General features: G+C 37.3%; 1 protein-coding gene across 1 annotated transcript in view; it reads right to left on the bottom strand.

The window, feature by feature from the left end:
• Positions 1 to 15483, bottom strand: part of TAF4B (TAF4b RNA polymerase II, TATA box binding protein (TBP)-associated factor, 105kDa) — a 141793-nt gene that overhangs the window by 103450 nt on the left and 22860 nt on the right. The window contains exons 7-8 of the mRNA XM_012641754.1: positions 11409 to 11498; positions 4397 to 5020 (exon numbers count right to left, since the gene is read on the bottom strand). Of these exons, the coding sequence (XP_012497208.1) occupies positions 4397 to 5020; positions 11409 to 11498 (714 nt within the window). The remainder of the gene's footprint in view (positions 1 to 4396; positions 5021 to 11408; positions 11499 to 15483) is intronic.

Here is a 15483-nt window from a genome sequence, read left to right as displayed (position 1 = left end):
GGAACTTCTCAAACCATCAACATACTACATGTTCATTAGCCACATCCTTCCCAAACACTTCGTTGATATTTCAAGCTGTCTACACTGCATTGGTTCCACGACAGAACTCATATTCAAAAATAACACAGATTTTTAACTTATCCAGGGTTTCACAAAAATTGCTCTAAAAAAAAACTTTAAAGGATAATCTCAAGCCAAACTGTGCATTTTAAAGAATGAGGTTGTACCTTCATAATAAAACAAGAAGTGTCAAAGTGAAATGTCAGAGATATCAATTGTCAAACTTAGTACGTAAGGAAATCGGACATTTCATACTTAATAACCTAATAATACTAAAACTTCTTGCCTTATCTCCAAGTATAAATTATTCTTAAAGACACCTAAGTATTAAATAAAGAGAAGATAATTAAGAGTAATATTTTATTTTATTTTATTTTTGAGACAGCGTCTGCCTCTGTTGCCCTGGCTAGAGTGCCGTGGCATCAGCCTAGCTCACAACAACCTCAAACTCCTGGGCTCAAGCGATCCTCCTGCCTCAGCCTTCCGAGTAGCTGGGACTATAGGCATGCGCCACCATGCCCGGCTAATTTTTTCTATATATGTATTTTTAGCTGTCCAGCTAATTTCTTTCTATTTTTAGTAGAGACGGGGGTCTTGCTCTTGCTCAGGCTGGTCTCGAACTCCTGACCTTGAGCTATCCACCCGCCTGGGCCCCCCAGAGTGCTAGGATTACAGGCGTGAGCCACCGCGCCCGGCCAATTAAGAGTAATAATATCCAGTTTACTCTCCAAAATTATCAGCCTTTTTTGCCAAAAATAAAGACTAGGTATTTTAGGTTAAACTTTCCCATTCATAAATTTTGTTTGTATATCCTATAGATTTGAGGGGCTTTATTTTTTAATTTTATGTGATAAAATTGGTTATAAAAATTAATCAAAATTTAGATTTTAAAAATAAGCAGACTGAAATTAAAGTTTAGTTTTTCTAAAGTAAATTAGCTTTTACTAATTAAATTTAATTTAAAATTTAGCTTTTGCTCAAATATAATAAGTTTTTCCAAAAATATCCAAAGGAAATCTTTCAAGCATCAAGTCTCCTGAAAGCTTCTACTCATTATCTATCTATCATAATCCCAGTCATTCACTCTTTCATTAACTTTTCAACAACTCAAAGGTAAAATGTTAAAGCTCAACATTTACACTGATGTCCTAACATCATATAGCAACTACTATTCCAGAACCGATAGATAACCAATAAAGATTAAACATTTGTAAGAACTAGATTGTTTGGTGAAATCCTCAGTACTACTGATTAGATCAATACTTAAACAGTTCAAGCGTTTGAGGACCAAAATATATAATAAGTGCTATACTGCTGGTACAAAATGAAAAATGTACACCTAAAAAAAAAATTGTGAACAATTCTAGCTAATTTACTTCCCAGAGGATAATATACAATAATCAATGAGAAAAGATAGCATGTAGTGATAAACCTAAGTTTTTTTAAAGTGATGAGGGGATAAAAATTAATCATTTCATAAAATATAAAATCTAAACCCTAGAATGGTAGATTGAGCGGATTATTCTTATAACTTGAAAATACTATATTTAAACATCTTATCCAAGAGGCAGGAGATCTATATGATTCTCTAGAAGAACTAACACAACTGAGAAATAAATATTAAGAAGGAATTTTTAAATCCACGATTAAAGGAAACAAATTACAAAAATTTTAAATCTGGCATCAAACCAGATAGCCATACGTGTATTCTTCAGACCAGACTGAATTGCATGCACCACAGATTTGATCCAATGTGGCAATTCTCATTTTAAATGGTTATATGTCCTATTTCTTATAAGCTACATGGAACCCTTTCTTATTTTCTAGCACCCTGAGTGTTTTCCTCCTCACTTAGATCTAGGGTTAAATTGGACTGATGATATTCTTTAATTATTTTCAAACTTGAGTAATACTAGCTTTCTAAAATAGTTGATTTGAAAGAATGTCCTAGTTCAATCCTCTCTATGACACTACCATACAGAACAATTTATGATGTTTTGTCCCTAAATCTGTTGTGAAATAAATTATAGTGGATCTTCAGTGTCCAGCTACTCCGGCTTTTGCCATTTTAAGTAGGTAGGTATGAATACTAACATCAAATCTGTTGTATAAAATTGAAATAAAGGCCAAAACAAGAAAGCAGAATTCACAGGGAAAATTAAGTTATTCCATACTCTTTTAAGAATGAAAGTAGGAAGTAAAAAACCCCAAATATTTAACATCAGATTTTGTCACATTTTTTCTTTATTGAAATGATTTCTAATGTATATCAAGTCAAACCCATGAAACGTAAATGCTGTCAAGATATTATTACCAGACAGTTTTCTGCTTCAGGACATACCAGAAATCCAGAAGTTCCTGCCAGGAACACCGTGACCTAATTTAAAAAGTCACTGGGTTCTAGTCTGAGATCCATTACTTGGCTGCCACTTAGAATTTCTGCAGTTTTCTTCCTGCATTTTTCTCATCATAAAATTATTTAAAAACCCACAGCATATAAATGACACACTGTTAAAGCTCCAGGTGGCTATAAAGCATTATTTCACCACAGGGACCTACATGCTATAGATGTTCAATAAAGATTAACGTTGATTCAAGAATCAGCTAAGACACATAAAGAGGATTTCAGCTCTGTTCAGTGCCACCAAAAAGAGGCCTTTCCTTGAGCCAATTCCTCTGTTTCAGCGGTTCCCAAACCTGGCTGCCCAAAACAATATTTAAAAATCGCTGCTTCTTACAATGTTGTTTCATATCAGAGATTAAATTTAGGCAGCCAAAAGAAATTCTACACAGTAGATACAATTCTCCATTTGAAAATCACACCCAGAGTAGGAAGGGATGTGAAAAGATTAGTGCCCAGGAAATGACTATTACTTTCTACCTACCCAAGAGTTCGACTAGTCTCCAGTTCTAGTCACTGATCTTCCCCCCTTTTGTTCTATGTTCAAAAACGGTCATCACAAGACGGTCATCCACAGATAGTAACCTCTTATCCTTGTCACACAAATGTCTGGGAAGTCTACAGAGTTTACTATCCCAAGAAGCAGAATGAACTAAAACAAAGAGATTCAAAACACAGCCTCTAACACAACAAGGGCAATTACCAAAATTCAAAAGAACAGCAAGCTCTGTTATGGTATAAGGTAGGGAACTGTACTAAAAAATATTATAATTTTTGATTAATTCACCATGTAGTGTATCTCCTGTGGGCTAATAATACTTTCGAAGTCCTTTGACAAAACTTACCTTTTCTTGAATTAAGCAGAACATTCTAAATACTAATTGATAAACAGCCAAAATTTCCTTCCTTTACCCAAGAAGCTCCCAATCTACAAAGTTTAGGGAAAAAACAACTTCTTACTTATTTACTCCCCTCATTGTCTCTCTCTCTCCTCAGCACTATTTTTAAAAGAAATGTTACCATAATATCACCTATATAATACCCCTGCCAAAAATATTTAACCTGAATCTAATCTTGAGGAAACAGATAAAACAAAATAAAGGGACATTCTGCAAAACAATTAGCCTGGGCACTTAAAACACTGCAACATAGGCCGGGTGCGGTGGCTCACGCCTGTAATTCTAGCACTTTGGGAGGCCGAGGAGGGTGGATTGTTTGAGCTCAGGAGTTCGAGACCAGCCTGAGCAAGAGCAAGACTCCGTCTCTACTAAAAATAGAAAGAAATTAATCAGACAACTAAAAATATATAGAAAAAATTAGCCGGGCATGGTGGCACATGCCTGTAGTCCCAGCCACTCAGGAGGCTGAGGCAGAAGGATTGCTTGAGCCCAGGAGTTTGAGGTTGCTGTGAGCTAGGATGACGCCACAGCACTCTAGCCCAGGCAACACAGTGAGACTCTGTCTCAAAAAAAAAAAACAGTGCAACATAATGAACAACCACAAAAAGCTAGAACTATTCTGGGTTAAAAGAGCCTAAAGAGAAATGTTAACTAAATGTAATATGCAATTCTTCATTAAAAACAGGATAAAAAAAATTACTGGCACAACTGGAGAAATATTATACCAAACTTAATATCCTGTGTGTGACAATAAGTATGTTGTGGTTGTGTAAAAAATCATCTTTTAAGAGACACATACAACATGCTCTGTCATAATTTATGCAACCAATTCTCAAATGGTCAGCAAAAAATCATGTGTGTATTTGTGGATGTGAGTAGAAAGAGGGAGACAAAGCAAATGAGGTAAAAAATTAACAACTGGTAAAACTTGGTAAAGAGGATACAGTCTTGCCAGTTGTTTACCAGTCCTGCCAGTTTTGTGAACGTTCAAAATTTTCAAAATAAATAATTGAGGCAGAAATGAAACGTTACTCACTAGCTGCTTGACTTTAACTGCTTGTGGAATACCAGCTGGTTGTGAAAGGACAGGACTGGACTGGGCAAGTTTGATTTGGATTGGAGCGCCAATGACAGGCTTGTCTGATGTGGTCCCAGCAGAAGTAACAACAGGTTTCACAGACGGAAGACATATAGCTGCAGCTGAAGTTTCTCCAAAAGTTACTGTTGGAAGGGCCAGTGTTACTGCTGTTCCAGATCCAGAGACAACTGGCTTTTCTGGTTGAAGTGAGACTGTTGTAACTGTATTTGGTACAGATGACACAAGTGGTTTGGAAGTCTGAAGCAATACAGTTCCAGCTGTTGTTCCTCCTGGTACAGCAGCTGGGCCCATGGAATGAAGTGTCACGACTCCAGCCTTTGCTCCCCCTGGCCCAGCAAGTGGATTCAGAGTTTGCAATGACACAGTTCTGGGTGTTGTCACTCCAGAAACGATGATGGGCTTTTCAGACTGGAGTGAGGCAACTGTTGTTGTCACCACAGGAGCAGTTGTTACTGTTGCAGTACAGGTTGCAATGACTACCTCGCTAGAGGTCTGCTGAACACACTGCTGAATGAAGCTCTGCGAGTTAGGCAGAAGTTGTCGTAAGGCAATCACACTTTTCTAGAAACACAGGGGAGGGAAAAAAACACTGGTAACTAAACAAATCAGCTACTAACAAAACAAAACTTTATATTTCATATCTTTAATAACGAAACCAACCGAAAGTGTATCAAGTATTTCACTTGAAGACACCTGATATCACTTATTTAAATCCTGTCAATATCCAGAATCCAATCAATTTAAGACCCAAAAGTGCTTTATTTTTCAATATGAAATTATTATGTCTCAGTGTGAAGCTTATTTTGTATACCTCAATATAAATTTGGTAAAACAAAAGACTGTATCATACTTTTCTATAGTCATCTAAACCCCATAATGGATTTATTAATAACTTCAGTAACTATAAGTTTATTTACATTTACATCACAGGAGAATCACTTTTTGTTAAGTTACTTTCAAACGTTAGACAGTCTTTACATCAAAATAAAACTAATACGAAGTGAATTTTAAGATCTGAAAGAATTTCCTTAACTGAGCTAGCATGTTTTCTGACTGGATTTTAAGTCAGTGTCTATCTTTGCATCTTGCTGAAAGAGAAAAGGCAATTTAAACTAAAATCTAGTAGGTTCTACCTTTTGATCCACAAGGTTTTTGTTTGTTTTGTGTAAGAAAAAAGACACAGAAGTAGATAAATGGTAGGTTATCTTCCCGGGTGGTGGAAGACTGCCTTGTTGTGACATTTAAATTCAGAGTGCCTAGTAAAAGCTAGAAACAATGGAAAGGCTCACAAAACAAAAAATGAAAACTAAAACCACAGTCCCTACTTAAGAAGCAAATAACTATTGCTCCATTCCTTTACTTTATAAAAAGACATTCCCATCTGAAGAAATTTCCAAAAAGTATAAATAAAAAGGTAACAAAAGAAAGTAAAAGACCAAAAATCCCTCATAATCTTTTTTTAAAATTTAAAAACGGCAGAATACAAACTGCTTTGGAAATATATGAATAAACAGTTTAAGTAAGATTACACAGAAAATGTAATGAGGGGATTCTGAGAACATAATTGGAAATGTTGAAGAGACAAACAATGTAAGTGCATATCTGAATTCTCTCTTGCTCACCTGCCAGGGTTAAGCTTAAATGTTGAACCCCTCATCCCTATGAAACATCCAACCCCCAAAGCTCTCAAGGATGAGGGAAAAAAATTCTCAAGAAACAAAGACATATAGATAGATGTCTAGAAAACAAATACAAAGTGCAAATACCTCATGGTGATATCTGGTAACTTAAAGGTAGTGTTATCTAGTGAGTGAAACAGCCTAAATTCTGGACATGTGAGTTTGATCAAAAGTTAGTTGATTTAGGTTGAGCGTGGAGGCTAAATCCCAGCATTCTGGGGGCAGAGTGGAGGGATCGCCTGAACCCAGGAGTGCTAAGTGAGCTAAACACTTAATTGTGGTACACCACTGTACTCTGGCCTGGGCAACAGAGCAATACCTTGACTCGTTTTAAAAAAAAGAAAGAAAAAAAGAAAAAGAAATTTAGTCAGTTTAAGTGGTTTTCTCTTCTCTAAAATGGACAATACCATAATATAAATATTATCTAGCACCTATTCCCAAAAAACTAATATGAAAATTAAGTGTAAATAATGCAAATTAAATATAAACTGTCTAGCAATGCATCTGAAAATCAGTGGTTACTAATTTTCCACCTTCTACTGTGCACTGTATCCAATGAGTAAAAAACATAGATAAACTCAAGAGAGTTGTCATTGAGATATACAATACCTATATAGTTCGTAGAACCTTTGGACTGAAAGGGACCCAAGAAAGAATTGTCTATAACTCCTCAATCAAGAGTATCATCCAGAAAAGGGGCATCAGTCATTTCACAAAGCAGCCCATCACATTTCTGGACAAATCTATCCAATCCTAGCTATGGGGTTCTTCTAGAACCCCCGGGCCTTGGACTGGTGCCAGTCTGTGGCCTGTTAGGACCCAGGCCGCACAGCAGGAAGTGATCTGTATTTCCAGCCGCTCTGCATTGCTCAAATCACCACCTGAGCTCTGCCTCCCTCACAACCCCTGCCACCCTGGACTGTGGAAAAATCATCTTCCATTAAGCTGCTCCCTGGTGCCAAAAAGGTTGGAGTCCACTGTTCTAGAACTACAAAGGTCAAATCTCTTTCATGGAGATGTGCTTAAACCATGCATATTAGATATTGCACTGATCCTTCAACGTTCCCCTCCCCAAACCAAATGTTCTCTAGCGAAAACATTCTCAGTATCTTTAGCCACACTTCACATCACATGATTTGCACCCTCCTAATCAACTTGCTCGCCCAGAGCCAGTGTCCACTATTTAAACATCCCTATGAAAATGTGGTGCCTTCATCCTCCTTCCCATTCTTCCTTTATGAGGCAACCAAAGGAGTCTTTCGCTATGCAGCCTCTTTCGTCTCCTCTATACAATTGACTCAAAATTTTGTAAAGGTAACTCCTCATTCTATTGTATCAAAATTTATGAGATGCGACCAGGCGTGGTGGCTCATGCCTGTAATCCTAGCTCTCTGGGAGGCCGAGGCAGGAGGATTGTTTGAGCTCAGGAGTTTGAGACCAGCCTGAGCAAGAGCGAGACCCCGTCTCTACTAAAAATAATAGAAAGAAATTAGCTGGATAACTAAAAATACATATATAAAAAATTAGCCGGGCATGGTGGCACATGCCTGTAGTCCCAGCTACTTGGGAGGCTGAGGCAGGAGGATTGCTTGAGTCCAGGAGTTTGAGGTTGCTGTGAGCTAGGCTGACACCACGGCACTCTACCTCGGGCAACAGAGTGAGACTCTGTCTCAAAAAAAAAAAAAAAGAAAAAACATTTATGAGATGAGTCTTTGGTTTGCTATAAACCTAGATCTCTAATGACTTTATAAAGTTCAATTTAATTCCTTTTCAACTTCTGAATATCTAAGAGAAATATATTATTTTAGTCTGCCAAAACAAACTTTGGTTATCAAAGTTATTGTTCTCATCAAAATTCTATTTAAGTCAATAAACTGTAGAGAAGAATATGCCTAATATAAATTAATTTTTAAAAATAAAAGCCTTCCTGCCAAATTTGACACTATGTGGATTATCATTCTAAGGGAAAAAATGTCATTAGAACAAAACAGAGGGCCCTATTTTCACACACAATGTCAAGGTTCTTTTCATACAGGCATACCTGGTTTTATTGCTCTTTGCTTTATTGTGCCTCAGATGTTGCTTTTTTTTTTTTTTTTTTAAACAAATTGAAGATTTGTGGCAACCCTGTATGCAAGTCTATTGGCACCATTTTTCCAACACCATGTGCTCACTACGTGTGTCTGGCATTTTGGTAATGCTCATATTTCAAGCTTTTTCAGTGTTATTATATCTATTTTAGCATTCTGTGATCAGTGATCTTTGACATTACTATTGTAATTGTTTTGGGGTGCCACAGCCACACCTATAAAAGACAGCAAACTTGACTGATAAATGCTATATGTGCTCTGACTGCCCCACCAACAAGCTGTTCTCCGTCTGTCTCTCTCTCCTCAGGCCTCCCTATTCCCTGAGACACAACAATACTGAAATCAGGCCAATTAATGAACCTACATTGGCTTCTAAGTATTCAAGTAAAAAGAAAAGTCACATGTCTCTCACTTTAAATTAAAAGCTGGAAATGATTAAACTTAGTGAAGAAGGCACATTGAAAGCTGAGATAGGCTGAAAGGTAGGCCTCTTTGTGCCAAAAAGTTAGTGAAGTTGTGAACGCAGAGAAAAAGTTCTTGAAGGAAATTAAAAGTGCTACTCGAGTGAACACATAGATGGTAAGAAAATGAAAAAGCCTTATTGCTGAAATGAAAAAAGTGAGTGGTTTGGATAGAGGATCAAACCAGCCCCAACACTCCATTAAGCCAAAGCCTGATCCAGAGCAAGGCCCTCTCTCCAATTCTATGAAGGCTGAGAGGTGAGAAAGCTGCACAAGGAAAATTTGAAGCTAACAGAGAGGTTGGTTTACGAGGTTTAAGGAAAGAAGCCATCTTCGTAACAACAACAACAAAAAAGCGCAAGGTGAAGCAGCAAGTGCTGATGCAGAAGTTGCGACAAGTTTCCAGATCTAGTTAAGGTCACTGACGGGCCAGGTGAGGTAGCTCTAGCCTATAACCCTAACACTCTGGGAGGCCAAGGTGGGAGGATTGCTTGGGCTCAGGAGTTTGAGAGCAGCCTGAGCAAAAGTGAGAGCCCGTCCCCACAAAAAATGGAAAAATTAGCCAGGCATGGTGGCGTGCACCTGTAGTCTCCAGGAGTCTGAGACTGCAGTGAGCTATGATGACATGACTATACTCTGGCCGGGGAGACAGTGCAAGACCCCGTCTCAAAAAAAAAAAAAAAATCACTGATAAAGGTGGTTACACTAAACAACAGACTTTCAATGGAGACAAAATGGACTTATATTAGAAGAAGATGCCATCTAGGCATTTCACAGCTTTTCAGAGAGAAATCAATGCCTGGCTTCAAAGCTTCAAAGGATTAGGATGATTCTCTTGTCACAGGCTAATACAGCTGGTGACTTGAAGTAGAAGCCAATGTTCATTTACCATTTCAAAATTCCTAGGGCCTGTAAGAAATTATGCAAAATCTACTCTGCCTGTGCTCTACAAATCTTAACAACAGAGCCTGGATGACAGCACATCTATTTACAGCGTGACAACAAATCTGTTTACGGAATGGTTTCCTGAATATTTTAAGCCCACTGTTGAGACCTATTGCTCAGAAAAAAAAATTCCTTTCAAACTATTACTGCTCAATGACAATGCACTTACTGCTCAATGACAATGCACCCAGTCACCTAAGAGCTCTGATGGAGATATACAAAGAGAATAATGCTGTTTTCATGTCTACTAACACAACATCCATTCTGCAGCCCATGGATCCAGGAGTAATATAAATTTTTAAGTCTTATGATTTAAGAAACACATTTTGTAAGGCTATAGCTGCCATAGATAGTGATCCCTATGATGGATCTGGGCATAGCAAGCTAAACACCACCTAGAAAGGATTTGCCATTCTGGATGCCATTAAGAACATTTGTGATTTGTGGGAGGAGGTCAAAATGTTAACATTATCAGGAGTTTGGAAGTTTAGTCCAACCCTCATGTATGACCTGGAGGAGTTCAAGACTTCAGTGGAGGGCCGGCACAGTAGCTTACATCTGTAACCCCAGCACTTTGGGAGGCCAAGGTAGGAGGATTGCTTGAGGCCAGGAGTTCAAGACCAGCCTAGGCAACATAGCAAGACTCTGATCTCTAAAAAAATAAAGTAAGAAAAATTAGCTGGGCACGATGGCATGCACCTGTAGTTCCAGCTACTTAGGAGGCTGAGGTAGAAGGATCGCTTGAGCCCAGATGTTTGAGGTTACAGTAAGCTATAATCATACTAGTACATTCCAGCCTGGGCAACAGAGTGAGACCCTGTCTTTAAAAAAAAAAAAAAGCAAAGTGGTGGAAATAACAGGAGAACTAGAATTAGAAGTAGAGCCTAAAGATGTGACTGAACTACTGTAATCTCATGATCAAACTTTCACAGATGAGGAGTTGCTTCCTATGGATAATAAAAGACAGTTATTTCTTGAGATGGAATCTCCTCCTGGTGAAGATGCTATGAGTATTATTGGAATGACAACAAAGGACTTAGAATATTATATAAACTTAGTTGATAAAGCAGTGGCAGGGTTTGAGAGGATTGACTCCAATTTTGAAAAAAGGTCTACCGTGGGTAAAATGCTATCAAATAGCATTGCATGCTACAGAGAAATCTTTTGTTAATGGAAGAGTCAATGGATGTGGCAAACTTCATCGTCTTATTTTAAGAAATTGCCACAGCCACCCCAACCTTCAGCAACCACCACCCTGATCAGTCAGCAGCCTTAAACACTGAGGCAAGACCCTCTACCATCAAAATAATTACCAGAGGTTCAGATAATCATTAGCATTTTTTAGCAATAAAGTATTTTTAATTAAGGTATGCACATTTTTTAAAGATATAATGCTGTTGTACGCTTAATAGACTACAGTATAGTATAAACATAACTTTTACATGCACTGGGAAACCAAAAAATACATATAATTCACTTTATTAAGATACTAGCTTTATTATGTTGGTCTGGAACCCAACCTGTAATATCTCTGTGGTATGCCTGTATATTCCTGTATAAGCATAAAACAACAAAATCATTAAGTTATGTTCAGGAATAAGACACTTCTGTTTTTTCCAGAGTTTTCAAATGAAAAGAATACTATGAATGTGCTTTATGAGGTTTCTTCCTCACTGTTAGTATCTTCACATTATCATATTGAAATACTCAGGTTTTAAATTATTTTATAGTACTCTAACCCAAACTATTTCTTCTAAGTAACATATAATACTACCTTAAGAAAAGGAACTAGGTGAGGTTGAGGTGAAGACTTCAGTTCAACATATAGTTTCCTAGTAAATTCTTCTGCTTCGATTTTTGCATCCTGAGAAATGAGAGGGAAAAAAAATTTTTTTGGTCTGCAAAGACTTTAAAAGGGGCAAAGTGTATAATTCATCATTGTAGACACAGCAAGCTTTTACAAGTAGTAAAGTCCATCATTAAATAGACATTTTTTTATGTTACCTATGAAATGAGTAAACATAAATAATAGAGATGTTTATTCATAGAGAATACAATGAAGGGATGATTTTTTTTTAATCTGATAAACAAAATGAGAGAAGAGTTGACTGGCAGAATAATGCTACATTATTATAGTTTGTTAAGAACAATTAAGAAGTGCATGGTTCTTGGCTGGTCCAAGTGCACTGCTGTTTATAACTAACTGATCACAACCAGTTACAGATTCTTTTGTTCCTTCTCCACTCCCACTGCTTCACTTGATTAGCCTTAATAAATAAATTAATTAATTAATTAATTAAAATAAAGAAGTGAAGACATAAGAGTCTTAGCATAAGAAATAGGAAATTATTTGGTTTGGGGACCTTGGGATTTGGTTTTTGTTTTTTTTCTTTAATTTTTAAGTTATTTTAACCAGGCTAAGATTGTATTTTTAGAATGTTATTGCAAGTCTATAACATCAGTTTCAAAAAACTGAGGAACCCTTACGTAATGCTTTGTACTCTCAAGTATTTCAGGGGTCTGTGAGGTCTAAATTATTTTCACATTAATACCAAGATTTTTAGGGGGCCTTTTGCATTACGCTGAGATTTCAACAGATGGTCTAAAAACAACAAGAGGGTAAAACTGCTGGTAAAAAGGCAATGACAAAGTGAAATAGTCATTATACTCTACATTGCTATGTAAAGAACTTGCAGCTAAAAAGAGAGAGACAGTTTCTTTCTCTCTCTTCACTCTCTCTCTCTCTATTTATTTATTGAGACAGGATCTCACTGTCACCCAGGCTGGAGCACAGTGGTGTCATCAAAGCTCACTGCAACCTGAAAATGTTGGGCTCGAGCAATCCTCAGCCCTTCAAATAGCTGGGAGTACAGGTGTGTGCCACTACATCTGGCTAATTTTTCTTTTTTTAAGTAGAGGTGGAGTCTTGCTATGTTGTTCTTGCTGGTCTTAAACCCTGGCCCCAAGCAATCCTCCTGTCTCAGCCTAGCAAATGCTGGGATTATAGGCATGAGCCACCGCACCCAGCCTAAACCAGTTTCACTTTAAAATTTCCTTGATGAAATAACAAAAATTAATTTTACTAAATCTTGAGTTTTCAGTAGACACCTTTTAATATTGTGTGTAACAAATGGCAACCACACATAAAACATTTCTGCTGTAGACCCGAGGTGATCAAGGAAAAGCACTGAATCACTAACTGAACTAGCTGCTTTATTTATTTTCACTGGAAAGAATGATAAGGCAATAGTAGTTATTTAGACTTGGATATTTGGTCAACATTTCATCAAAAACAAATAAACTAAGCCTGTTACGGTAATGAAAACAACCAATTGTATTTGTTGCTAATGATTAAAATTAAAGCTCTCAGTCAGGCGAGGTGGCTCACGCCTGTAATCCTAGCACTCTGGGAGGTCGAGGAGGGAGGACTGATTGAACTCCGGAGTTCAAGACCAGCCTGAGCAAAAGCAAGACCCTGTTTCTACTAAAAATAGAAAAATTAGCCAGGCATCATGGTGAGTGCCTGTAGTCCCAGTACTTAAGAGGCCGAGAAAAGAGGACCACTTGAGACCAGGAGTTTGAGGTTGCTGTGAGCTACAATGATGGCACTACAATCTACCCAGGGTGACTGAGGGAGATTCTGTCTCAAAAAAAGAAAAAAAAAGGCTAATCAAGCCAAAATTAGAATTTTGAATAATTTATAATCACTATTCTGAGCTTGATAGCTTCCCAGTACTTAAAAGAATTTTCTAATAAGATTATTGGTGAAATTAATGAGCATGTTATTTTAATATCTTAAATGACAGATCTGGAAACATTTGGAAGATCTGCATAACTTAGTGAACCAATATTTTCCAAATGACCAATGCATGCCATTATAAAAATGGATAAAAGATTCATTCAGAGTGCAAGATAAATCGGTAGACTCTCAAGAATATCCATAATAATGTGGAGAAAAACTATTAAAATACTCACAATTCCAACCACTTCTCCAAATACTTCCCCAAAAAGAACACATTACAAAACAGATTAAATGCAGAAGGAGACATGAGAATCCAACTGTTTTCTAGTAAGTCAGACAGTAAAGAGATTTGCAAAAAAGTAAAGCAATCAATCCCACTCTTCTCACTCAATTTTATTGTTGCTGTTTTGGAAACCATAGTTTTTGTTTAAATGTTATTTATGTTAACATGTAATGGGTTTATTGTTATTTTTAAACTAAGTAAAAATTTTAAAAATTTATCAGTTTTTATTTCAACCCCATGAAAACAAAATGTCTTGGGGAGTCCTCAGTTTTTAAGAATATAAAGGAGGTGGGCATGGTGGCTTACACATATAACCCCAGCACTTTGGGGGGCCAAGGCAGGAGGATCACTTGAGGCCTGGAGTTCGAGAGTAGCCCGGGTAACATAGTGAGAGCTCATCTCTACAAAAATTTTAAAAACTTTAAAAAATAAAAAAAAAGCCAGGCTGGGCGCGGTGGCTCACGCCTGTAATCCTAGCACTCTGGGAGGCCAAAGTGGGAGGATCACTTGAGGCCTGGAGTTCGAGAGTAGCCCGGGTAACATAGTGAGAGCTCATCTCTACAAAAAAAATTCAAAATTAGCCAGGTATTGCAGTGCATGCCTATAGTCCCAGCTACTCGGGAGGCTGAGGCAGGAGGATTGCTTGAGCCCAGGAGTTTGAGGTTGCTGTGAGCTAGGCGAACGCCACGACACTTACTCTAGCCCGGGCAACAAAGCGAGACTCTGTCTCAAAATAAAAAAAAAAGTCAAATTAAAAACTTGTTTAGGCAGGGTGAGGTGGTTCAAGTCTATAATCTTAGCACTCTGAGAGTGCTAAGTGATCCTCCAATCACTTGAGGTCAAGAGTTCAAGACCAGCTTTGAGCAAAAGCAAGATCCCGTCTCTACTAAAAATAGAAAATTAGCCGGGCAACTAAAAATAGAAACAAAACATTAGCCAGGCATGGTGGTGAGTGCCGGTAGTCCCAGTTACCTGGGAGGCTGAGGAAGGAGGATCGTTTGAGTCCAGGAGTTTGAGACTGCTGTGAGCTGGGCTGATGCCACAAGCACTCTAACCCGGGCCACAGAGCGAGACTCTGTCTCAAAAAAGAAAAAAAAAACCAAAAACTTGCTTACATGGCTTATAATTTTAGATATCTAAAATAAAAACATCTTCCCAAATGAAAAACCAACCATTTCAAACGTGCTCTATGTCTTACATCTTATAGGTAGCATAAAAACAGTAGTAAAGAAGGTATTCTAATACTTATAAATTATGCTTATTTTCCCTGTATAATATTTGAAATATGCATGATTTCTACTGGGAAAAAATTACCATTTTTATATGAAAAATACACAAGAAATTCTAACTATATGATCAGAGAAATTCACAGATTATAATAGTTCAAAAAAATCTGTAATTACATTTGTCTCTTACATCATCAGCTGTGCTAAGCATATATTTACTAACCTCCACCTTCATCCTCTTTAGTGTATCTAATTATTTTACCTGAAAAGGATATAAGAAACCAAGGAAATTTGATCACTAAAAGTCACAGCATCTTGGCACTTGTAGAAACCTCAAAGATCATCACATTTATTCTTCTTGTCTTACAGATAAGGGAAGTGAGGCCTACAGTTAACTGACTTCTAAAGGTCCCAAAGCTTGCTGTTTGGACATATTATAAGTGAATTTCATTATTTGTTGATAGCCTGGTTTTCTGACATTTTGTAATTCTAATAACAATTTCCTATTGACCCAATAGTCAACCTTCTCTCCAAGGCCCTTTTTAGGCTAAAGGAAACAACACTGGTATACAGAAAATAACATGCAGTAAACCATCAT

The sequence above is a fragment of the Propithecus coquereli genome, unplaced genomic scaffold (genome assembly GCF_000956105.1).
Source record: "Propithecus coquereli isolate 6110/MARCELLA unplaced genomic scaffold, Pcoq_1.0 Scaffold17, whole genome shotgun sequence".
In the NCBI taxonomy this organism is placed as follows: Eukaryota; Metazoa; Chordata; class Mammalia; order Primates; family Indriidae; genus Propithecus; species Propithecus coquereli.
The sequence above is the reverse complement of the archived record's forward strand: the minus strand, read 5'-3'. Positions and strand labels throughout refer to the sequence as shown.